The sequence below is a fragment of the Emydura macquarii genome, unplaced genomic scaffold (assembly GCF_026122565.2).
Source record: "Emydura macquarii macquarii isolate MOO-44397 ecotype Brisbane River unplaced genomic scaffold, CSIRO-AGI_Emac_v2 contig_561, whole genome shotgun sequence".
Classification (NCBI taxonomy): Eukaryota; Metazoa; Chordata; order Testudines; family Chelidae; genus Emydura; species Emydura macquarii.
The window spans coordinates 15159421-15182815 of NW_027130698.1; the positions used below are offsets into that span (position 1 = coordinate 15159421).

Here is a 23395-nt window from a genome sequence, read left to right on the forward strand (position 1 = left end):
CTGGGAGCCAGCTGTGCCTTAAGCTCAGCTCAGCACCACCTGGCCGGGCAGGATGGCAGGGAGACAGAAACCTGGCTCCCTGGTTGCACCCCGCCCGCCAGCCACACAACACCGGGAACTCCCCACAGCCGCAGGTAACGCGGCCCTTTTTCCTGGCAGCACCAGGCCCACTGCTGCCTTAGGGGCCTGCTCTGTAGACAGCAGCTCCAGGGACTTTCAGAGAACTAGTCCATTGCGCTGGGCGCACCCCACCACAGACACCACCTCCACCGACCTTCAGCCGCCCCAGAGGCCAGGGACGGCGCCACAAACAGACTAAGCCCAGACATGGATGTTCTTGCCCAGTAACAAGCTTGCTGGGCCCCACTGCCTTGGCCTGGCCTACACAACAGCACCCCAGCAGCAGCTGCATTGCAGCACCCCACACACAATGCTCACACTGCGGCGCCCATAAGGGTGTTCATGTCTTCTCAATGGAGGCATGCACCCAGGGCCCAGCTGCACCCGCTCCCAGGCAGGTACAGAGGAGGAAAACTAGGAGGCTGCAGAAGCTGGGGAGAGTTAATACAGAGCAGGGCTGCACCAAAGCCCCAGGACGGCCGGGACGAGGGGCAAGGCAGGGGGTTTCCTGGGAAGCAGTCCCAGTTTGCAGGGAGAGAGCTATTTGGACACGTGCCAGATCCACTCCCCACGGCGTCTCTCCAGTCAGCATTTTGGGCTCAGGCGGCTTGCTGCAGATTGAATAGTCTGGCGTGGGCTCAAGCAAAGGTACCACCCAAACTCCACCACAGTCACCACAGGGCAGGGCGCTGATGCCACCTGTGTGGGCTCCCCCCCCCAGACATGCCGCACTGAAACCAGCTGGTCGTGTTCTCAGCGCAGTGGGTGCTGCCCCGGAGCTTCTGCAGGGTGGAGGAGGAACGGGGGTTTGCCAGCAAGATCCCCAGCTGCTGCTAGCAGAGGCTATGCCAGACCCACAGCCTCAGCACTGGGAGGTGGCCACTCCCACACAGCCGCAGGTGGGAACAGCCCATCGGGTGATGCTGCCCCCTGGAGGGCAGGGCATGGCTGGCTTGGAGAACCCTGCTTTGCTGCTATCGTGCCAGCGGAAGGGCTGGTGAAGAGCAGGGCTCTGGACATTCCCAAGATCCGGGTCCACGGTCCCCAAGGAAGCCCAGAGGCTCTGACTCTTTCCCATTCCACCCAGAAGCCCACAGGGCTCAGCTCCAAAGGCTTAGCATGCTGCCTCGGTCTCCCCGTTCCCCCTTCCAGAAGCCCAGGCATTCACAGCCAGCTCTGGCAGAGACCTCGCTCCGTTCACCCCACCCATTTCCCTCTGCCCAAGGCCCAGATGCCATGTCCCACAAGGGGGTGCTGTTGAGTGACTGACCACACCTGCCAGGAGCAGGGTCCAAGGCAGGGCGCAGAGCTAGCAGCTAGGGGCCTGAGCCAGCACGAAGGGAAGCATTCAGCTCACGTAACCGAAGGGAACGCACCGATCTCAGATATGAACTGGTCGATAACACTGCCCATTGGGGCTGCCCCCTGCTGGCACCTGGCAGGCATACTGGCCATCCAGGCTCTGAACCCCACCACTGCCTTCTTCTGATCTCAAGGGATCTCCCTCCCTCTCCTTCATTATGGGAGTGATCACCAAAGGGGAGATGCCAAGGAGAAGGACTAAGCCTGCATTCCTCCGACAACACATCACAGTCCCCCTCGCCCTGCAGCGTTCCCTCTTCCATTTCACATCCTGGCACACCCACTGCCAGCCTCTGCTGCTGCTCTACTCAAACTCTGGAACCCCCCCCCACATGCCATCCACAAACCCCACAGAATCAACACTTCTGCCAAAAAGTAATTGACAGTGAAAGAGTTAACTCCACCAGCCGACTGGCTTGCCATCAGTAGGTTTCAGAGTCAACAGTGCCTTGAAGATAAACGGGTCCGTTTAACGCCACTGAGCTGAATGGCACTCAGAGCCAGTGTTTCCACCAAGGGCAGGCTCTCTTCCCAGTCAGATATATCACCCTCCTTGCCAGCTCTGAATACCCTTTTGTGCCTGTCTCTCCTGCCCACTCTCCTGTGTCTCTAGCCCTCCCCCGTTGCTGCTGGTTGCTCGTCAACAAACAACATCAGACATATGAGGAAGGATCCCTCTGCAACTAGAGGAGCTAGTCCCTGGCATGTGCCAGCACTGGGACTTTGGGTTCTCCCTACCTTGACGATGGACTTCTGTGCCATCCCATTCAGTTGTGCACACGCTCTAACTTGGCGCAGAGCTGGAGGAGTGAAAGGTAGGGAGTGCAGGCTGGCACAGCCGAGGTCTTAGCTGGGTAAATTGGCACAGCTACCGCTGACCAGGAGAGCCTGGCTGCCAGAATGCAACCTACACGAGGATCTCTGGCAAAGCCACCCAGAGGAGGGCTGGTCTCCTCGTCGCATTTAATACCCCAGACGCCTGCCCAACCGACAGCCTGATAGGCTGGCTGAGAGCAGGGCTGGCACTGGGGGACGGTCAGAGGGCGAGACCGCCCGTCACGCACATGCCCTTGAAGCCAAGCAGCGTGTCCAGCGTGCAAGCCGACAGCTGAGGCAAGACTGGGTGTGTGGGTGGGGCAGGTTTGGAGACGCTGCTCCAAGTTCTGATCCAAGGGGGTTTTTTATGCTGGAAAATCCCATGTTCGCGCAGCGCTCCCTCCCTTGGCTCCGAGATACACACCTGCTGCCCCCAACCTGAACCCCCCTGCCTCTTGAGTGCATTGCCTGATGCAAGGGGTCTGCACAGTAGCACTGACTGCACAGCTGACCTGTGGGCAGGACAGAATGCCAGGCGGTAAACTGAGGCACATGAATGGCAGCCCATAGTCAGCCTGGCCTGCTGGGCTGTGCTCTATCAGGATAAATCCCTCCCTTGGGGGCAAGGCGCCAGCAGCTAAAATCCTGGTTCAGCCACCCACACTGCACCAGGACACATCATGGCCCAGGGCCTTACGAGAGCAGGGCTCTTTCTCCCATCCTGCCCACTGGGCATGGACATGCCTATCCTGGAATTAATCCAAGCCACTTCTTTCCATCCCCTCTTCAAGACCTACTGCCAGGGACCAGCCTGACAGTGCTGCCTGGGCTGGAGCAGGTTTCACGTTTTCTTGTGGTTCAAAACCATCCTGCTGGGTAATGGGGCCTGTAAACCCACGCGATCCCACCACCACACACCTTAGCCTCCCGCCCCACTTCCTCCTTCCACTCCTCACCCCCTGCCTGCTGCGCCTACACTCCAAGTCAGACGGCAAGGACTGCATTTCTGGGCATGTTCACCCAGCATCAAGCACCACAGGGCCCCGATCCCAACCGCTAAAATGCCAACAAGGCTCCCGGCTCTGCTGCCAGGTTCACTGCAGGTCCTTGAGCACATCACCGAACAGCCCCGGGCCTCAGTTTCCCCATCAGCAAAATGGATAAAAGGCCAAAGGCTTGGAGATCTCCAGGTGAAGGGCCCAGCCAGATACACCCTCAGCTGGAAGCCTGGCAAAGCTTGGCAGTCGTGATGTAATTCCAGGTGCAACTGAGGTCTAGGACTTGGACTCCAACTCCAACCTGCAAACCCACACACAGAGCTGATGGGAAAGTCCATTTGCCCCCCTCATCCCAAACCACTGCGACTGCATCCCCCCAGCACGCACGCATGCTAGTATGGCTCTTCTCAGCCACTGCAGCAGGATCCCTGAAAGCGACGTGCTCAGCGATGATGGCTGCTCAGCAAATTGGACAGACAGGAAATTCATTAGGGCCCAGGCGCACGTACTGATGAATCCAGCAACTCCTGATAAGGTTGCCCCCGAGTAGGTGGTAGAGACGGCAGCTCATCTTGTCAGAACACTTGCGAGTCATGCTGGATTAAATTAATAATGATTAATTGGGGCTTCTGAAAGGCGGAACGCTGAGCGCTGCGCGGGGATTAGAGCTGGGGCGCTCCAATTCCCCAGGCTGCCGATTCTTCCCGGCTCGGCAGGGCACCAGCAGTGGGATGTGCAAGGAGGGATCAAGGTTACACGTGTAGGATGCCAGATTGGCACTGGAGGACTGCTCCATAGCTCAGGGCTGTGCACACTGCTCAGCTCTGCGCTGGTAAGTGCCAGGGGACACCCACCCCCAGGCTGAGGCAGAGCCCCTAGAAGAGGTGTTTGGACCTGGGAGAGGGGATTATCTGACCAAGATGGGAAGAAGTCAGAGGGCTACTTTACAGGCTGAAAGAGCTCAGCTGAAAGGAAGGCTGCAGGAAGCAGGGGGGGTCCAGGGTCAGGTCCTGAAGCAGTGGGGGAGACACAAGCGGAAAGGCCCCGGGCCCTGGCAGCCTGCTCCGGTCAGGGGACAGCTCACTGTGACATTACTAGAGCTTTTTGTTTGAAGAATCAACTGTGCCTGAAAGAAGAGGCCAGAACAGATTCTGCGAAGGGCATGGAGAGGCCCTGCTGGGGTTGGCCTGCAATTCCCAGCGCACCTCCCTTTCGCCATGGGAACAATCATGGCTCAATCCCATGCCAGCAACAATACCCCCCACTCCCCACTGGGGGCATTGGCAGAGGGTCAGAGGGACCCCCCACTCCATGTCCCATATCCCTTAGCAGTCGGTAATCAGAGCTCTTCCCAAACAAATGCAGGCAGAAATGCAGGCAGAACCAAAACAAATGCAGGCAGAAGGCATGCAGCCAGCTGGGGAGGGGGCTCTGGCTCTGCAGGCCAGCGCTAGATGGAGAGGTGTCTGTGCTACTAAGGCACCCAGCCCCAGCACCCAAGGGGCCAGTCCACTCGAACCAAAGGCCACAACGTGGCCCAAGGGTCAGGATGCAAAGCCAGCAGGGAAGCCTCCCAGGCTCAGCTGGGGGTGACCAAAGGCTCGTGCTCTTGGCTAATAGCCCCTCTCTCACTAAGGCCCCATCAGCACCGCTGGCCAAGCGGGGACAGAGCAGGGAAGAAACCCGAGCAGCAGGATTCGGATCCAGACCCCGAAACAGCCCCACTCTCTCCCATACAGTGCCAGGTGGAGCCAGCAGTCAGAGGGTCGCCCAGCACAATGGTACAATCCCTCTTCAGTGGAGCGCCAGCTTAGTACCTGAGGCTGAACTGGGCAGGACAGTCCCGAGGCCACCTCCTCCCCAAACGAGGTGGGAGATGGCATGAGGTGAGCCCCATGGATTGCCTGCTCTGGGCCCTGGCTGAGACCATACAAGCATCGTCGAATGGCTCAGCCCCCTTCTCTGTGCCTTCTGCCCCCGCTGACCCTACCATCACACAGCACATCATGGTCCACCTCTCTCACAGCCACTGCTCTTCCCTCACCCCACCTTCCCCCAGCCCCCAACACTGCCCCTCACAAGCAGGAGCCTCTGCCTCAACACACTCACCAAGCTGACACCTTCAAGAGTACCTGGGGGCGTGGGTGCCTGACGTGGGCCATTTCGGCCCTGTACAGGTGCAGCTCCTCCTGAAGCCAATACTCTACCCAGCGGGCAGCACGGGCCCTGGGGGTTTGGGTTTCAGGCCTCCCAGCTGGGAAGTATTCAGATCTGGGGATCCAGACAGCCCAGCCACATCTCCCCAGCCCTTTCCCTGAACACACACCAGCCTCGACACTGTCAAGATCACCTATGTAACCTTTGTCCCCAGCTTGGGTGGCAACCAGCAGCACTTTGCTGCAGGGATCCCCCTAGGCTGGACCCATCCCATTGGGAGCCTCTGCAGGCCACGAGGCTGCATGTAGAAGCACGCACTTCCTTCAGAAATGAAAGAGCAAGACAGGGTCTGTACACATGGAAATGCCTGCCCATGCGGTGTGTTACACTGCCACCCTCCTACCCCCCCCCCCATACGCTTCTGCACACACACGGCAAGCCGAGATTTCAATGTTAAGGCATTAAAGACACAATCTCCCCCTTCACGCAGCAGTGGCAGCTTAATGGGCTTGTTCTCAGCTCCCGCCTGCCATTGAAAGACAGACTGACAGCGAGGGACACAGCTCTATTAATCCGCAGATTAAACTCACACCATCTGCACGGGGAGCGACTAATGCAGGCTAATACCTGCTGCACACACTCCTGTATTATTGAGTGCGTTAGGCACACTGTGAAGCCCCTCAGTCGGAGGCGCTTGTATGTGACCGCCTGGTGGCAGAGTTTAGGGAAGAGCCCCCCACGCTCCATCAAATACAGCTGCCTGGCCATGGCTCTGGAGGGGCACAGATGCATGCCATTGTGTGTTTGTTAGTCACTCCAGCCGTTCTTCAGCAGGTTCCTCTGGAAGCCAGGGTAGAAGCAGAGGTTATATGCTGCAGTCCCTGCTGCTTCCACAAACACCAGAGCAGGGGGTTCACGTACGAGCCAGGACACACAGGCCATAAAGATCCAGCCATGATGTAAGACCAGAGGGATGTGCCCAGGTACCTCCCCTGGGTATGTGGCAGGAGATCTCTCCAAAGCCCTTTGGGTCTTGCTCCCCAGGCCTGGGGATGGGGCAGAGGCAGCGTGCTCTGCCGGGAGCGTGGAGGAGGCAGTGCCTGGGCGTTGGGGGAACTCCAGGCTGTATGTAAACATGGCTGCACCTGGTTAATTACTTTAAGAGATTACAAGCCTCTTTGTCAGGGTCAGAGATTAGATGCTGCTGCTGCCACCAGAGTTTGGAGCCCTGCCCCCATCCCACGGCTGCAGGGGGCTTTGGGAATTAAACCCCAGCCAGGGACTAGGCTGGGGAGCTAGACATTGAACTGGAGCCAGACTGGCAGCTCCCATTGTTGTCAGTGGGGCAGTGGGGGAGGGGAGAATGTATCCATTGTTCCCAACAGGAGGTGCAGGATGCTAAGCCTGTCTGGAAATTCGAGCCTGCGGGCCTGCTGGGTGGGCTTTGCATCAGGCCACTGGTCTTGGAGAACCTGCGTATCCGAAAGGCCGCAGTGCCCCACCACCTCTACACCGGACAAGGGCTCCTTCCCCTCTTCACCATGCCCAAGAGCACAGCAGCCCGCAACTCAGCCCCAGGCACCAATCACGGACCACTGACTAAGACAGCAAACCTGGGCCCTGTGCACAGGCCAGGGCCACCACAGCAGGGGAAGGGAAATGACTCAGCATTGGGCATATCTCTGCTCAATCCGCCCCCACCCCGGAGACCCAGAGCCTGTGACTCAGAACCCAGCGCTAGTCTTCACGGTTGTGACGGAAACCTTGAAAAGGTGAAGTGAGCATAATAAATGTGGCATCCGCCTGTCTGAGTGTGGCCAGACAGCAACAGCCCCACTCAGCTTAGAGGGCTGTTAACTCTGAAGCCTAACTATGGCATTTCAATGCCCAACATTGTTAACTATTTAACTACTGATCATTTTAGCAGAAACATCCAACAATCCCACACCTCCCTAGTACCAAAAGCCCCAGCTCCCTCCACAACATCCACAGCATAGTTACACATGCAAATCCAGGTGCCTTCGTGCAGAATTTGTGCCCAGGGTGCTGTGAGCATGGGGAAGGAAGGTAGTGCAATCAGCTGGAGAGCTCCTGTGCATGACAGAGAAGAGTAACCATGGGGAAAGCTCCCATGCAGGGTGCAGAGTGCGTTCCTATTTCTGGCAGGCCTGGGGGAAGCCCACAGGGGAGGGGATGAGCAACTCTGAACAAGAGGCCAATCAGGGGAGCACAGGAGCCTTTCACTGGAGGCCAGGAAGTGGCTGAAATCTTGAAACCTAAGTGGGTGGCCTCTGTCATGTTATTGTTGCCATGGGTGAGGGAACCAGTTCGAGGAGGTGCTGCTAGAGGGCCGGTGATGGAGTGGAGCAGGTGCCCCTGGGCCAAAAGGTGCCTATGGAGCCAGTGAGGGGGCAGGAGAGGTGCCCAAACGACAGATGAGAGAAGAGAGGTGCTAATGGAGCAGGCAAAGGGGGTGCCCCTGGGACAGGAAAGGTGCAGGGTGCCCTTGGGATGGGTGAGAAGGGGTAGGTGGCCATGGGGCAGGTGGCTATAGGGGGCTGGAGACACAACCACCTCTGGAGTTTCTTCCCTAGATAGGACCCACAGCTGTCCCCCAAGGCCAAGCCCTCCCCTTCAGTGGCTTGCTCAGTTCAGGGTGCCTGCATGGGGGCAGGATTCCATCCTTGTTTGCTGAGTCAGCACACTGATGACTTACACCCAATTACGGCTCCTTGGTCAGATCGCCAAGGAAACAAGTGGAGGAGGCTGTCTGCCTCCCAGCCAATCTACTGCTGGGACTTCATGTGCTGCTGCATAATTAGTGCCTGGGTGGACATGGCTGAATCAAATGGAGGAAATGGTGGGAAGAGCAAGGAAGAGGGGGTTCAGGAAGCTGTCCACACGGCAGCAGTGAGTAGTGTCTAGTGAACAGCACACCGGACTGAGGCTCAGGAGACCTGGGTTCTATTCCTGGTTCAATCAGAGCTCGATACCCCAGTTTCCCCATCAGTAATCTTGGGGGAAGGGGAGTAATGCCTCAAACAGTAGTTATTGATTTTGGCAGCTTCCACTTTCAAGTGCCTGGAAATGAAAGCAGACAAAAATCAGTGCCCTTTTAAGGGACTTATCTGCATCATAGCAGCTCAACATCAGAGTTACACTCTGTACCCAAGCCTCTCAAATCCCCACCTTCTCACCACTCGAACCACTGGCCCAGCACTGCCTCCTGCAGAGGACTAAAAAGCTCCTAAGATATTACAGGCAGAAGCCACAGCAGCGGTTTTGCAGGCAACACAGGGATAAATCCATGCTGGGTTTAATTGTGGTGGCTCCGTACCTTGAACAAACTTCTTACTCTCTATTTTTAAACATCAAAAAAGTTGGGATGGTTGGGAGGGGTTTTCAGCTGTGTTTTCTAACACGATGCAAGCAGGTGCTCAAATCTCCCTGAATTTCATCAATTTTACAGGCCAGAAGGGGCCATCATTTAGTCTGACCTCCTGCATAACCCAGGTCAGGGAAACTCACTCAACCATTCCTGCATCAAGCCCAGAACTTGTTTGAGCTAGAGCATTTCTCTTGGAAAGACACCCAAGTCTTGATTTAAAACTTAATATACAAATAATCCACCACATCTCTTGGCAAATTGTACCAACGGTTAATTATCCTCAATGTTAAAAATTCACACCTTATTTCTAATCTGAATTTGTCTAGCTTCAGCATCCAACCATTGGCTCGTTAGACCTATGTCTGCTGACTGAAGAGCCTGCTACTATAAGAAATCTCTTCCCCTTGTAGGTACTTGGAGACTACTATCAAGTCACCTCAATCTTCTGTTCGATAAGCTAGGCACATTAACGTTCGAATTGTTCTGGTAGCTCTTTCAGTCACCCGCTCCAATTTTTCAACATTGGTTTTGAAGTGTGGACACCAGAACTGCACTCAGAATCCAGTAACACCCAGAGTGAGGTAATATCACCTCCTATTCCACATTTAAACATCCAGGGATCCTATTCACCCTCTTAGCTACAGCACTGCACGGGGAGCTCATGTGCAACTGGTTAACCTGCCATGTATCTCAAACCCTTCCAAAGCCACGTCCCTCATCTTACAAACATGGCCCAACTTCAAGGATAGTTGGGAGTCAACCTTATCATTAGGAACACAGGGACTGCAAAATTGGATCAGTGCCATCATGGTCCATCTAGCCCACTGTCCTGTCTCTGGCAGCAGCCAACACCAGATGTTCCTGGGAAAGGTGCAAGCAGGCCCGTAGTAGGCAGATGTGGGATAATCTGCCCCACATGAAGGTCTCATCCTGATCCCTGATAGTTAAAAGTTGGTTTAAGCCCTGAAGCCGAAGGATTTATATCCTTTGCCAAACCTATTTTGTAGTGCTTTTCATTACAACTCTGCCATGCAGTTATAACTCTTTATAGCCATGCAGTATTGGCAGCCCAAAGTGGTCAGAAACCACAAATCTGTCCTCCAAAATCATGAGATTTAGGAAGTAAATGCAGGGTCTCTATTCGCCTTCTGGCTTTGAGCCATTGGGGCCATGTTTTCAAGTTTTTCTCTGTAACCGGGACTAGGAACTTTCATTTTATTTATTTTTTTCAAAGGAAGTTGAGGGTCTCAGGTGATCATCTGACTCCAGGAGCTTGGGCTTTCTGACCACCACCAAATATCACAAATCTCATGATAAACCTGCAAGAGTTGTAAATGTCCAATCCCTCTTTAAATCCTGAAGAAACATCGCTTTGAATCTAGGCTGGCTATCAACTTTATATGGAAGGTGTCCAGATTCTACAATAGCTGGGCAGCACAAGAAGAAATGCACCGGGAGCTGCATACAGCATTAAGGACTTTAAAAAAATGGGAATAAGATGCACCATTAGGTGCTAAGTGATCCAGTCAAAGAAAAGCTCAGCAGAAGTGTCGTGCAGGGAAGGAAGCGGAGCTGTCCCCAGAAAGCAGGAGAATTCTCCGGACAGGTGCTAGAGCAGCAGAGTTTCCTTCAGGACCCACCCAATGTCCCCCTAGAATGAGCCCAGCCAGCTATGGGAGTCAGGCCAGAGCAAGCGGTGAAATGCATGGCCTCTCTGCTAGAGGGCAGCACTGAGGGTTTTGCCCTGCTCTCATGCTGACTTGCATGGCACTAGCAGCAGCTTTCACATCTAGTGTGTGTGTGTGTGTGTGTGTGTGTGTGTGGGGGGGGGGGGGGGGGGGGAAGGAGAACCAGAGCAAAGGGCTGCTGCTGATTGGGGAAACCCAACCCCAGCCTGAAGGGGGGGGGGGCCCAGGAGGCAGGGAACCCATGCATAGGGGCACTCCATGTGCCAGCACCTTGCACCAGGTTCTTAGCATGTCCTCAGAATCTTCAAGGAAGAGGGGGCCAGAGATTAGCACTGCTGTAGAGCTGGGGAAAGTGAGGCACAGAGAGAGGTAGTGACTTGGACAAAGTCCCCAGCCAGCAGAGCCCGGTACAGAGCCCAGGTCCTCCAGCTCAATGTCCTCTGTCAATCCACTAGATCCCACTGCCACTTCCCCTATCTGAACAGATTAAAATCCCAGCTCCTACATGCAAAGAGCCCAGGGCGAAGGATTTGGCACAGGTGGGGCTGTGCCAAGTTTGCATGCACAGCATAGCTCTTCTCCCTCCCCCTCCCCCCACCAATCAGGGGCTGGAAAAATGGGGGCTTTCAGGAGTGTAACTCAAGCTGACGGGTAGCTGTGATCGGAGCGCAGCGGCCGCAGGGCTCCTCTCCAACGCAGCTTGCAGAGAGGGGAAGCTTATCAAGTGGACAGGCCTGCGTTTATCACATTACAGGGCGGCTGCCCGCAGGTGGCCCCACGCCTTCTGTGCTGGCTCACGCTCTGTGCGGGCGGGGCGCCAGTCACAGGGAGGGATCAGCAGGGCTGGCAGGAGCCAGGCACTACCTGGGCAGAAGCGGGGCAAGCTGCCCCTGTCCCACCCGCTGCTGTGCCAGCACAGGCAGCACCTCCCAAGTTCACCACAGCCCTGCAGGTAACCCTCACTCCTCACCTGCAGCCCCTGATATTCCAGTCCTGGCCCCAGCCCCTTCCCCACAGCTCTGCCAGTGAACCCCTAGTTCTGCCAGTGCACCCCCCACCTCTCCCTACAGCTCTGCCAGTGCACTCCCACCTGCCCTCCCAGCTCAGCCGGTGCACCCCCCCCCCCCAGCTCCCTGACACACACAGCTCTGCCAACGTGCACCTCCACATGCACAACTCCACCAGTGCACTCCCCACCCCCTCAGTTTTGTCAATTCATCCCCCCCAGGCCCACATACACAGCTCTGCCAATACACCTCACTCCTGACCTGTAGTTCCCAGCTGTTCTAGTCCTGGGTCCCTTTGAAGCCGTAGGTCTATCAGCCAGAATCACACAAAATCCTGCAGTGCTTTTGTGAGGTGGGAAATGTCCAGCGTGGAGCTTGGCTGTGACCTGCCAATTCCTATCAGTTGTATCTTAGGCAGCTCAGTGTCTGGACGCTGTCTTGTGCACAGAACTGTCACATGGCCCTTTGGGAACAGCAGCACCAGCCCTAGTTAAGGGCCTTTGGTTGCTGGGGACGGTCCCAGGAATGCTGCCATCCTGCACCCAGAGCCAGATGCCCCTGGAACAGGGCAAGGCTCTGGGAACCGGCCCAAGCAATCCCGCTCCCTCTGTCTCAGCAGCCAGCACTGAGCAGGGCCACACATGGTGCTAGACGCCTCCAGCCCAGCTCCGACCTAGCCTGCAGCAAACAATCAGCTCCATTCACAGGCCAGTGGCAGAACCAGAGAGCAGCACTCCAGAAAAAGACAGTAGAGCTTCCCCTGTCTAGAGTGAGGGGTGTCAGGCCAGGCTCTTCCGGCGGCTGTGAGTGTCTGCAGGGGGACAGGGGTTGGAGCCCCCACTGCCCTCCTGGCTCTCCACGGCGCTGGGGTAGTAAGCAGCTGGCTTGGCACTAGAGAACAAGAGCTTGCTGAGAGAGTGCGCGAGTGAGTGACATGGGCCGCCCTACCACTAAATTAACTAAAGGGGTGAACGTAAACTGGGGTGGTTCAACTGCATTAGATCCCTGTGTGGATGCTTTCCAGTGGAACAGAAGTATCCTTAATTCAGTTTAGTTTAATTCTCTTCCAAAGTGAGTCCAATTAAGGCCACTTCTGTTCCACAGGAGAGCATCCATACAGGGGCTCAATATGGTTAACTAACCTGGTATCACTATTGCAGCTCAGCAACGCCTGTAAGTACAGACAGACCCACACGGTAGCCATGGCATCTCAAGTTCAGCTCTGCTCCCCACCCACCCCTGGAGTCGATGGTGCAGGACTGCCTCATCCCACTGGGGTGCCCAGGGCCTGACCTTCGCTGCAAAGCCAAGGGGCTTTGGGCGCTTTGCAGCAGCCTCTCTGCATGGCCCAGCGAGTTCTGGCTGTCCTTGGGACGTGGGAGTCTCCAATCTGGCTCCAGGCTCTGCAGGGGTGACGTAGCACAGAGTGGAGCATGCTGCTGCCACGGGGACCGGCAGGGCAGTGTCCAGCCAAGTGGAATCAACTGCTGCTCAGGGATGGCCCTGTGGATGATTCAGAGTGACCTGATTAACTCAGCTGAGGCTGGGGCCTCCTCATGGTGCTCTGCCTGCCTCCTGGTGCGAAGGGAGCAAGATGGAGGCCTACAGGCCAGAACACCTTTCTGCAGGCCCATGGGTCTCAGCCTGCGTCCCCAGCACCCGAGAGCCATCTCTTGTCCCTCGTCACCTGCTGCCCCCCAGGGCATCACCTCAACCATGGGGCAAAAGGAACCCCCTCTGGAGTGTCATGGGCAATAGGGCACAGGATTCTAGGTGCGAGCAGAACAGGATGAGAATGGCAGAGGGAAGCTGCAGGGCAGGACAGAGGGACAACAGCAGAGCTAGGTGTGGGGGGAGCCCAGGACTGAAATAGCAGGGGGGCTGGGTGTTGGGACAGCACTCTGTATGTGCGGGGAGACCCAGGAAAAAAAGGGAGAAACTAAATCCCACAGAGCACCAGGCAGCATAAAGAGGGAGCAGGATCAAGATGCTGGGTGGACAGAGGACCCCAACCACCAGCCACACCAGGATAGCCCAGGAAGATACACCTGCAGGGCGAGCTGCAGTGACTACAAAGCATGCTCCTGAGGCAGCTGCTCTCCAATGACTCGTGCCTCCGCAGACAGCAGGCAGGACACTACATGGTAAGACTTACTCCAGCCCCAGTGCTTGCCCTGCATCTTCCTCTAGCCAGAGGGCTGCATACAGGGCTGAGGAAGGGGGCTGCAACGGACATAGGGACTCTGCAATGAGCTGATTGGCAGAGGCAAAGAGCTCAGGTCGCATTCCAAGGCCAGGACGAACTGAGGATCCAGCTCTCTGTCAGGACATTCCATCCCACTGGTCCCTGTGGTATCCAAGGAGGGACGGACAGAGCAGACCAGGGCGAGAACAATCCCCTCCCCCCGGCAGGAAGGACTAGGATCCCTGTACATTATTTGTTATATAGGAGCTCCTGTGAGTCAAGTTATGGTCAAGACCCCGTTGTGCTAGGTGCTGTACAAACACAGAACGGTCCCTACATCAAAGAGCTTGTGATGTAAGTAAGAGGTCTTTTCCTTCTCTAGAGTCTAGGCTTCCCAGTGGGGAGAGAGTGCTAGGTTTCAGGGCCTCCCCAACCGCCAACAGTCTGAACACCATGCTACTGCACTGCACCCTATCAAGGCTGGGGCTCCTATCCCCTGGCATGGCTGCTTTTCCCACGGATGCATGCAGTCCCTCCATGCAAAGCAGCCCCCTTGGAAATGCAAATGCAGCTAAGAATAGGGGGGAACTGACTGACTGCACCTGAGCTTCTGACAAATGCAAATCCCACTCTGAGCGGGCATCACGTCCTGATGTGGGGGCCGCACCCAGGGATAGGACCTACGGTTTCAGCTGGCAGCAACTCCACCTCTCTTGCCACTTTAGCACAAGGGAACGAGCAGCCCTGCCCCTCTGGCACACAAACAGAACCTAAAGGAAGGAGCCAGGAAACCTGGTTCTGCCCTGGCTCATTTGGGCAAGCCACTTCCCTTCTTTGTGCCTCAGTTTCCACATTTGTAAAATGGAGGATTCATTGCCAGAAAGGACAGGGGCAGGAAGGGGCAGTGATTGGCCCAACGTCACCCTGCAGGTCAACGGCAGCACCACAATCATAATCCCGGTCATGACTCCCAGTCCAGTGCTCTAGACCACATCCTATTCACCACCCTCATGAGGGCTGGTGAAGCTTCAATCTCTCCAGCCCAGCCTCCGTTCCCAGAGCACTCACTCCTGCAACCGTGAGGTGGGGCATGGGGAACATACAGGAATGGGCCACGCGGAGCTCCGGGGAGGGTGGGTGCGAGAGGTGCTCTCTCTCAGGAACTGCGACTGTGCAACCTGCATTTCTGCCTCAGGCATTCCAGAAACCGAAAGCCAGACTCAAACTGTTTCCTTGCGAGGCCTGTTGCAAACCCATGCAGCCTTGGAGGGCTATGTTTGAAACCTGCCTCAGGGAACTAGAATCTCCCTCCCCCTAGCAGGCCTCCATGGGGGGGCCTTGAGTGCAGAGAGGACTCAGCAGAGTCAATGGAAAAGCCCAGTCACAGCAGGACTCAGCTGCTTTAAGTGCTCTACACATACCCAGATGCAGAAAAATGACCCTGTGAATGGCAACAGCGCTTCAAAAAAACCTCGCTGTGGCATCTACCATCCTGCAAATGCAGCCAGGACCTGGAGCTGCTGCCCGCCTTCCCCCTCCTCTATGGTGGCCTACACCACTCTCGGCCTTCACCCCTTCACCACTATAGCAGTCCCCTTCCATGCCCATCTTCCCCCCCCCAAAGAGGTGCCCAGGGCCCCCCCAAAGAGGTGCCCAGGGCCAAGAGATGCTATGGTTCTGCCATAGTCGCGTCTGCCCCCCCAATCCTCTGTGTCCAGTTGGAGAAGATCCACTTGGAAAAGCTAGTGACAGACTTTGGAAAGGAAGGTGGGGGTGAAGTCAGGCCACCCGAGAGACAGGGCAGTCCAGAGGAGCAGCGGAGAACATGGATACACTTATGTCCTGGCCATACTATGGCAAGTCAAGCATCCTTGGCAACAGGGTAAGGAAGGGTTGATGGAGCAGGCTCAGCGCACGTATCCAGTGTAAGACTGTCAGCTCGACACCACCCAGCCTGTCAGTTTTACACCATGAATGGGGTCTGCATCGCAGGACCACCAGCATCCCAGTCCAGACTGGGGACCCGCTGTGCTAGGTGCTGCACACACACACTTATCCAAGTGCACATACAGCCGCTATTACCAGGATTTCTGGGGACCGCACAGTCATTTATGTATGTATCCTCACAGCATCCCTACTGTAGCAATGGGGAACTGAGGCACAGAGAGGTCACACAGGGAGCCTGTGGCAGACAACAGTGTTGAACCTCATTGGACCCATCAGGAAACTACCCTACCCACCATCCTTTCTACTGGGAAAAAGACAATCTCTGCCCCAAGGAGCAGCCAAACAGGCTGTCTTCATGGGCTGGGGAGACATTTGCTCTGTTACCATCTAGGGAAAATCCATCCATGCTCTAGGCCATCACTGTGCAAACGAAACAGGTGCAAACTAATAAGCAACCACAGGGTCCCGCTTCAGCTGCAGTGTTAGTAGAGAAGGGGGATGGAGAGAAACGACCCCGTGCAAGTGACTGACCCTGACACTCGGCTGTGCCCTCCCAACCGAGGATCTCAAAGCACAGGGCAAACAACAGGGTGTAGTCTGTGAGGCAGCGGTGTACTATGATCCCCACTTTACAAGGGGTACTGCAGGAACATGATTTGCCCAAGGTCACACAGTGAATCAGACCTCCTGACTGAGTCCTGGGCCTGACTCACCAGAGCACCTCCCCCCTCCCCTTGAGTGTGTTGGGGCATTCGGATCCACCTAGTGAACATGTGGTATCACAAATTCCCCCACCCCGACAGAGGATGTGCACAGAAAAGACAGACTTCTCCGGCAGCATCCAGCATGTGCATGAAAGGGGTTTTGTTCCCATTTCCATTTTATCCAGACCACATCCTCCACAAAGGCCAGCAAGCCAAGCAGGCCTGGCTCGGAGCCGAGAAACTGCCTCTGCAACAGGCCAAGCCACCGAGGAGCACGGGCAGTAAGAACACCCTGGCAAGTGCCCCCCCCCCCCCCCACCTAGTGGTCAGAGTGACCTTATATATCACAGCAGCGTGTTTGTGTGTGCGGACAGCCCCATCAGCTTGGATTGGGTTTTGGTCCTGAGAGCCAGTCCAAACACTCGGTTTGGCACATCCTCCCTCTGCCTTTAAACACACTGGCTAGCACAGAGCTGGGAATGCAGGGGCAGAATGGAGGGGGAATCAGATTCCTCCCAACTGTCCATCCTCCGGCAGCTTGGAAGGGCAGATGGAGCCGATCCAAGATCCAGCATCCATCCCATCCTGTAAGCTGTGGGAGAGTCCACACCAGAGCCAAACTCTGAAGCCTAAGACCTCCCTTATTGGGGTGGGGGGAATCTAAGACAGAAGGGTGGCTTGCAGAGACTATAAGCCCAAGCATTCAATATGGCCAGACTGCTTGCCTCAAGCATGATGGGACACATAGTCTCCATTGGCCATACCACTGTAACAAAGATGAGGGCTGCGGCTACTGGCTCCGTTGTACACACATCAGGTGCAGGTCACAGACTCCTGTGAGGTGGGCAACATGGCCTCAAGGCAGGCAAAGCCAAGGCAGGCCTTGGTCTGAGGAAGGTTCCCAGTGAAGTAGGATTCCTCCCAGTCCAGCGAACAGAGCTTTCTAGGATATCAGCAATGCCTGAACCATTCCACAGATTAGCCCAGGAGCAGAACCTTTTAGCCAGCTGCACCATCTGGGATGCATGAAGCCAGCACATGGAAGCCACTGCAAAGGCCACATGCCACCAGGAAAAAGAGTTCCCAAAAATTCTGGGGTAACAACACTATGGAAAAGGAGGCAGGGAACAGGTGGGCTTGAGAAACAAAGGCCCTGATGATTCTGAAGGCAGCAGCATCTTTAATGGTGATGTGTGCACACACACCCCAGGTACACCTCTGCACTCATAGTGCACATCATGCCAGGATCTCCCATGAGGGAAGTATCATTCTCCCCCTATTAAAAGTGGGGAAACCAAGGCCAGAAGAGTTATACTGCACCAGGAGTCAATGGAACCTGAGATTAGAACCCATGTCAATTGGCTGCAGTCCATGTTGCTCTCCTTTAACCTCAATGGCTCATACAAGGGATGTGATGCTGGAGTCAGATTCCAGCCTTGCTCTGAGCACAGATGTCATGTGAGGAATCACAGAAATGGCAGGTAGGCAGGGAACTCGAGAGTCACCAAGTCCAGACCCCTGCACTGAGGCAGGACTTAGTAAATCTAGACCATCCCTGACAGGTGCTTGTCCAACCTCTTCTTAAAAACCTGCAGTGATGAGGAGTCCACAGCCTCCCTTGGAAGCCCATTCCAGGGCTTAACTACCCTTACAGCTAGAAAATTTTTCCTGATATCCAACCTAAATCTCCCCTGCTGCAGATTAAGCCCATTACTTTTTGTCCTATCTTTAATGGACATGGAGAATAACGGATCCCTGTCCTCTTTATAACAGGAGCAGAGACCAGTCAGACTTTGAACTACTTCTCCAGGACAGACAGCCACTCTCTCCTGGGCCCTGAATGTTTGGGATGCAGGTAAAGCGGGATCTGAATCCCAACGACCCATGATTTCCCTGTCGTCAGTTCCAAACCTGGCTAACCCAGACCCAGGCTGCGTTTGCTCATCCAAGCAGAGGGCACAAGGCCCGGGCATCCCGATGCAGCAGGTCGACAGGCTTCTCTTGGAGCAGCAGGACTGGCTGACGATGGCGAGTTTCCATCGGTCCGCCCAGCAAGTTTAAAATCTCATCCTTTCCAGGAACCCGAGAGGCCATTTCAGCCAGGTCCATCCGTCCTTCCGCCACACGAAACGGACAAAGGTTCAGCAGCCCTGCCGCCCACCCCAGCGCAACAGCAACCCAGTCTCCACCTCTCTCACACCAGCTCCGGAAAGGGCAGGCTGAGGTTGTTGGGTTGCCTCCAGCAGGTAAGGGGAGGATAAAAGACACAGGGCACCAGAATGACAGCCGCCTGCCTAGGCTGGGTTGCCCATCTGGACCTGCCCCCCAGCCACGGGCAGCTGGGGAATAAGCCCCCAAGCAGTGGCCTGACCCTCGGGCTGGACGGGACCTCAAGGAGTCACCCAGCCCCGGGGCGAGGCAGCACCGAGTAAACCCCGACCCGCCACTGGTCCTTATAAACTCCAGGAGCCGGGATCCCGCCGGGGCAGCCTGCCCCCAGCCCGACCCCGCTTCTCCGCCGGCCCCCCTGCCCCGCCTGTCGGGGAAGGACCGTACCCGGGGGTCCGCCCCACGGCCCCCACCGGCGAGGCGAGGCCGCCCGGCGGAGGGCAAAGTTCCAGCCCTGAGCCGCCGAGGCGGGAGCGCCCGGACACCTCAGCCCCGTCCCCGCCTTCCCCGGCCGCCCGCCGCCCACGTACCTTGGAGCCAGGGAGCCCGCCACAGCACTAGCCGCGGGGGCCGGCGCTGGCCCGGCTCGGGCGGGGGGAGGGAGGGGGAGAAACACCCGCTCTCCACAGCCGCTAACGAATCCGGGGCCGGGCGGAGGGGGGGGGGTTAATCCACAAGCCGCTCACCCCCCCCCCCCCGGGGGGAGGGGAACTGGCGGCGGGCCGGGCCCCACAACGGCAGCATCTGGCCGCGCGCGGGGGCCAGGCTGAGGTGATTAACGAACGCTCGGCGCGTGCAGGGGGCCGGCCCTACCACTGCGGGCCGCGGGGGGGGCAGCCCCGGGGCACCTTCCCCTCCCCCCCCACCCCACACACACACACCCACGTGCTGCCCGCGGCGCCCGGCTCCCAGGTCCGAGCGCGGAATAGGATTTAGGCGCCGCCGAGTGGGGGGGGGCGGCTCCTGGCCCGAACCAGCTCCCCCCCCCCCCCCCCGGGGGCCCGGCCACGAGAGCCCCCGGGCCAGCAAAGGCAGAAGGGCCAGCTCTGCTCCGCTCCGCGCGAGGCGAGCCCCGGGCTCGGATGCAAAGGCTCGCTCCGCCCCGGCCGGGAAACAATCGGGGCTGGGCTCGATGGGGCGGGCTGGCGCAGCGGGCTGGGAGAGGGGCCCGCTGGAGACGGTGCGAGGCGGGAGTCGGGGACCAAGGGGCACGAATGGATCTGAGCCGAGCAAAGGTGGGGAGAGGGGGAGACACCGGCCGGGCAGCGCTTCCCCTCCCCGCCCCGCCCCAAGGGAATCAAAAGCCCTGCCGGGGTCTGTGGGGGGGGGCCGCCCCCAGCCACTGTCACTGCATTGCAGGAGCGCCAGCGCTGAGGCATGGCCCGGGGGGGGCCTTCAGCTGGGATTTGGGGGGGGGAGCTGCGGCCCCCTTTCAGTGCATGATGGTGCGTGGATGGGAGGGGATCCAGGGCACCAGCGCACACACGCACACCCCCACCTCTGTCATTGTAAGGGCAGATCCACAGCACCAACCTGGGATCTTCACTGCCTGGGCAGCAACTCCCCTGCGTGCGGGAGGGAATGGATATCCGCCCAGCTCTAGTTAGAGACTGGGCTCCTGGGGGTTGCCTAAATGGCCACCTGCTTCTCCAGGAGTGGAGTGGAGCGGAGCTTGTTCTCATATGCATTAATATGCTGCACTGCTCCAGCCCCTCCCAACCCAGCATCCCAAAGCTTGGGGTAGTGTTAAGTCCCTTTTCTACAGGTGGAGAAACTGAGGCAGGCAGGCCTCTGGGCTGGATTTGCAGAGGTGCTGAGCCCCTGGCGCGCCCCCTGAGTTCAGATGGAGTCGGAGGCTGCACTCAGCATGCCTGGAAATCACCTTTAGGTGTCTCACTTGGTGTCACATGGCAGGTCAGTGGCAGAGCCACCATGTAAGGAGCCTGGCCCTCCCACCTCACGGTCTGGTGCTCTCACCTCTAAGCCACGGTGTGTCCCCAAGAGGCAGCACAAGGACCCCACTGTAAAGAAAGTGTCACCATCCTCTAGCACTACCACCTCCATGGTCTCCTCTCCCTCCGCTTGCTAGGGCCCAGCCCTTACTAAATTACTGTAACGGGGCTGGAGGAGGACTCAGAGGTGCATGGCACAGTCTGACAGAAAGAGCCTTGTACCCTCCTCCTCCTCTCCCCAGCATCCTCTGGCCAGGCAGGGCAGGAAATCCCCCCAGCCAGACACCTTGCTAAGGATCCCAGGAAGCTTGGCTACGAATCCAGCTCCACTGGCAGAGATTAGCTCAGGCAATGACTGAAATCACTCAGCACAGCAGCATCCCCAGGGGAACTCCAGGTGTGTCAGCAGCAGATCAATGGGAAACAGCTGAACCAAGGTGCTTGCTCCTCTTGGTGGTTAGTCAGCCCTAAAGGGGGAGCCTGGTCTTTCTCCACAACACTTCACCAGCCAACTTGTAGTCTTGTCCTTCTTTTGTAGTGCCTGAAAGCCTCCCAATCAACAGGAGAGTAGTGGGTTTTAGTCCAGTTTCTATCTCCCTGGCCCTGTGGCAGCTGAATGCCCTGCAGTAAAGCTCAGTTGCTGGCAGTAAAAGGGCAAGGCCTAGGCCCTGCACCCCCTTCCTCTGCGTCAGATCAGCGGTCGGCATGGCCCTGTGCACTCCTGCCTTTACCAGCCAGATTTTCAAAAGGAGGCATTAGAGCTGGGCTTACAAAAACACACGCACTGTGCCACCCCCCTACTTTGTGTGGCAAGCCAGGAGCTAGGGCAGGTGCCCACGTCCCTGCCTTGTCGGTGTCAATGCATGTGTCTGCAGGTGCATGCATGTTTCCGTGGGTCAGCCCACGGCATCCTCCTTTGTTTAAAAAAAGCAAACAATAAAGCCCCTTTGTCCTTCTGTGTTCAGCTGCAAACCCTTATCACAGGGGATCAGAAATAAATACAGCCTCAGACACAAGCAGGGAGTGGGGCTCAGACGCAGAGCAGCTGGGCTGTAGGATGCTTAGGCCATGCCCCACTAGGTTACTCACAGGTTCGGTTAGTGCCCTTACCGTGCATGCTTATCCCGGTTAACTGCTTTGGCAGAGTCCCTGTTACCAGTCTCTGTACTACACAACCCTGCAGGACCCTTGCACTAGCATCATTTCTGTGCCCCCTTTCCTGACAGTGCTTCCAGATCCCTTAGAGAAGCTATCAACCTCCTGTGGGGCAGGCCCAGCAGCAGTGAATGTTGAAAGCTAGACGGCGCAGGCTGTTTTGTTCAAAGAAGCCTCAGAGTCGCAAATCCATGATTTGCATGTTGGGGTGATAATTGGACATGCAGCTTCTGAAGGGAAAGTGTCAATATTAATATATGACTAGCGATGCCGCATTATTTATTATGTTCCGTGCTGCAGAAACTAAGGTGTTTGTCCTCACAGAAGGTTCAAAGGAGAAGGAAGCCAAACGCTAGGGATTCAAAAAGTCAGATCCTTGTCTGACCCTCAGTAGCACCCCTGACAACCCCTGCCTCTTGCAGGAATACATGATGCTTCTGGGAGGTAGAGCTTTCCATTGGAGGCTCTCAAAGCACTCTACAAACAACGATTAATTAAACCTCACAGCCCACCTTGGGGTATTCATGGACCCCATTAGACACAGGGAAATTGAGGCACATTCAACATCACACAGCGAGTCAGTCCCATTGCTAGGAAAAGAACCCTGCAGTCCAAGCAAACCCCATCCTCCCACAACCATCTTGTCCTACCTTCAGCGGACACTGAGAACAATTGATCCCTATACTCTTTACAACAACCCTGACTGTATTTGAAGTCTTAACAGCTCTTCTTGACTCTGATTTCTCTTAAGACTAAATATCTCCAGGTTTTTGGGTGGTTTTTTTTTTTTTGGGGGGGGGGGTGTTTTAAACAGCCAGTTGGGGGTCAGACGACGTCTAGACATGTTTCCACCATCTAAATAACGCAAGACTTCTTAAGAGGAACAATCCTCATGCTTCAGAGCCAGGCTGAAGAAAGTGGGGAGGTCAGGATGTAACACCTTCATCCAAATGCAGCACTGCCCAATTAACTAAGTCTGCTATGGAAGGTCAAAGAGCCAAACACCATCTTAGACAGGCTAGTGCTCTGCTCCAGGCTGACAATTCCTACATGTCATTTAGCAGAAGCTGTCTGCAGTCACACAGCTAGTCTGCCCCAAGCCGTCTGGGCGGCTGGGGAGGGGGCGGGGGGAAATTTCCGCATGACCTTTGTCCCAGCCCTGTTTGTCCTCACGCTTAGCAGCTCCATGACTCACCCAGGAACCCTTAACCTTGTTCCCCATCACTTTGTGATGTCCCACAGACAGAGGGGTTTCTCCAGAGCCTGGATTGTATTGGAAAGGCTTCCCCCCCTTCAGACCTTTCGTGTCAGAACTGACAGCGTTTGGTTTCGTTTCCACAGGACCCTGGCACAGCAGCTGCTTGATGTCCCCGACGGCTTGTCACGGTCTGGATGTTACAAGTCAATTCTGCAATCACCCTTCAGGGCACAATTACCATGGGGGGTGTAGGGGGTGGGTATCTGACGCTAACAGAGCAGCACTGCTTCCCCTGCGTTCCTTCTGGAAGGCCGCGCTCAGCTACTGACGCTCATGCTCCGAGCCCAGGCACAGCAACCGCCCTTCCAAAGCCGACAGTCCCAGAAACCGGGGGCAACAGAGGGGTAAATACCCAAAGGGCATTACCACCCGATAGCTGCTCAGTGGCTTAGGTGAAGCAAGTTGGTGAGTGCTCAGGGCAACTCCTTGTGGATGGGTGTAGGTTGGCACTTAGACCCTACAGCCACAATTGATAAGAGCCGGCCTTGT

At 56.5% G+C, this 23395-nt stretch overlaps 1 protein-coding gene across 1 annotated transcript in view; it reads right to left on the reverse strand.

Annotated features, from left to right (window-relative positions):
- GSE1 (Gse1 coiled-coil protein) overlaps positions 1–21950 on the reverse strand; it is a 280307-nt gene extending 258357 nt beyond the window's left edge. The window contains exon 1 of the mRNA XM_067540204.1: positions 20519–21950. Within this exon, the coding sequence (XP_067396305.1) occupies positions 20519–20605 (87 nt within the window). The 5' untranslated portion in view covers positions 20606–21950. The remainder of the gene's footprint in view (positions 1–20518) is intronic.
- Between the last annotated feature and the right edge of the window lie 1445 nt (positions 21951–23395).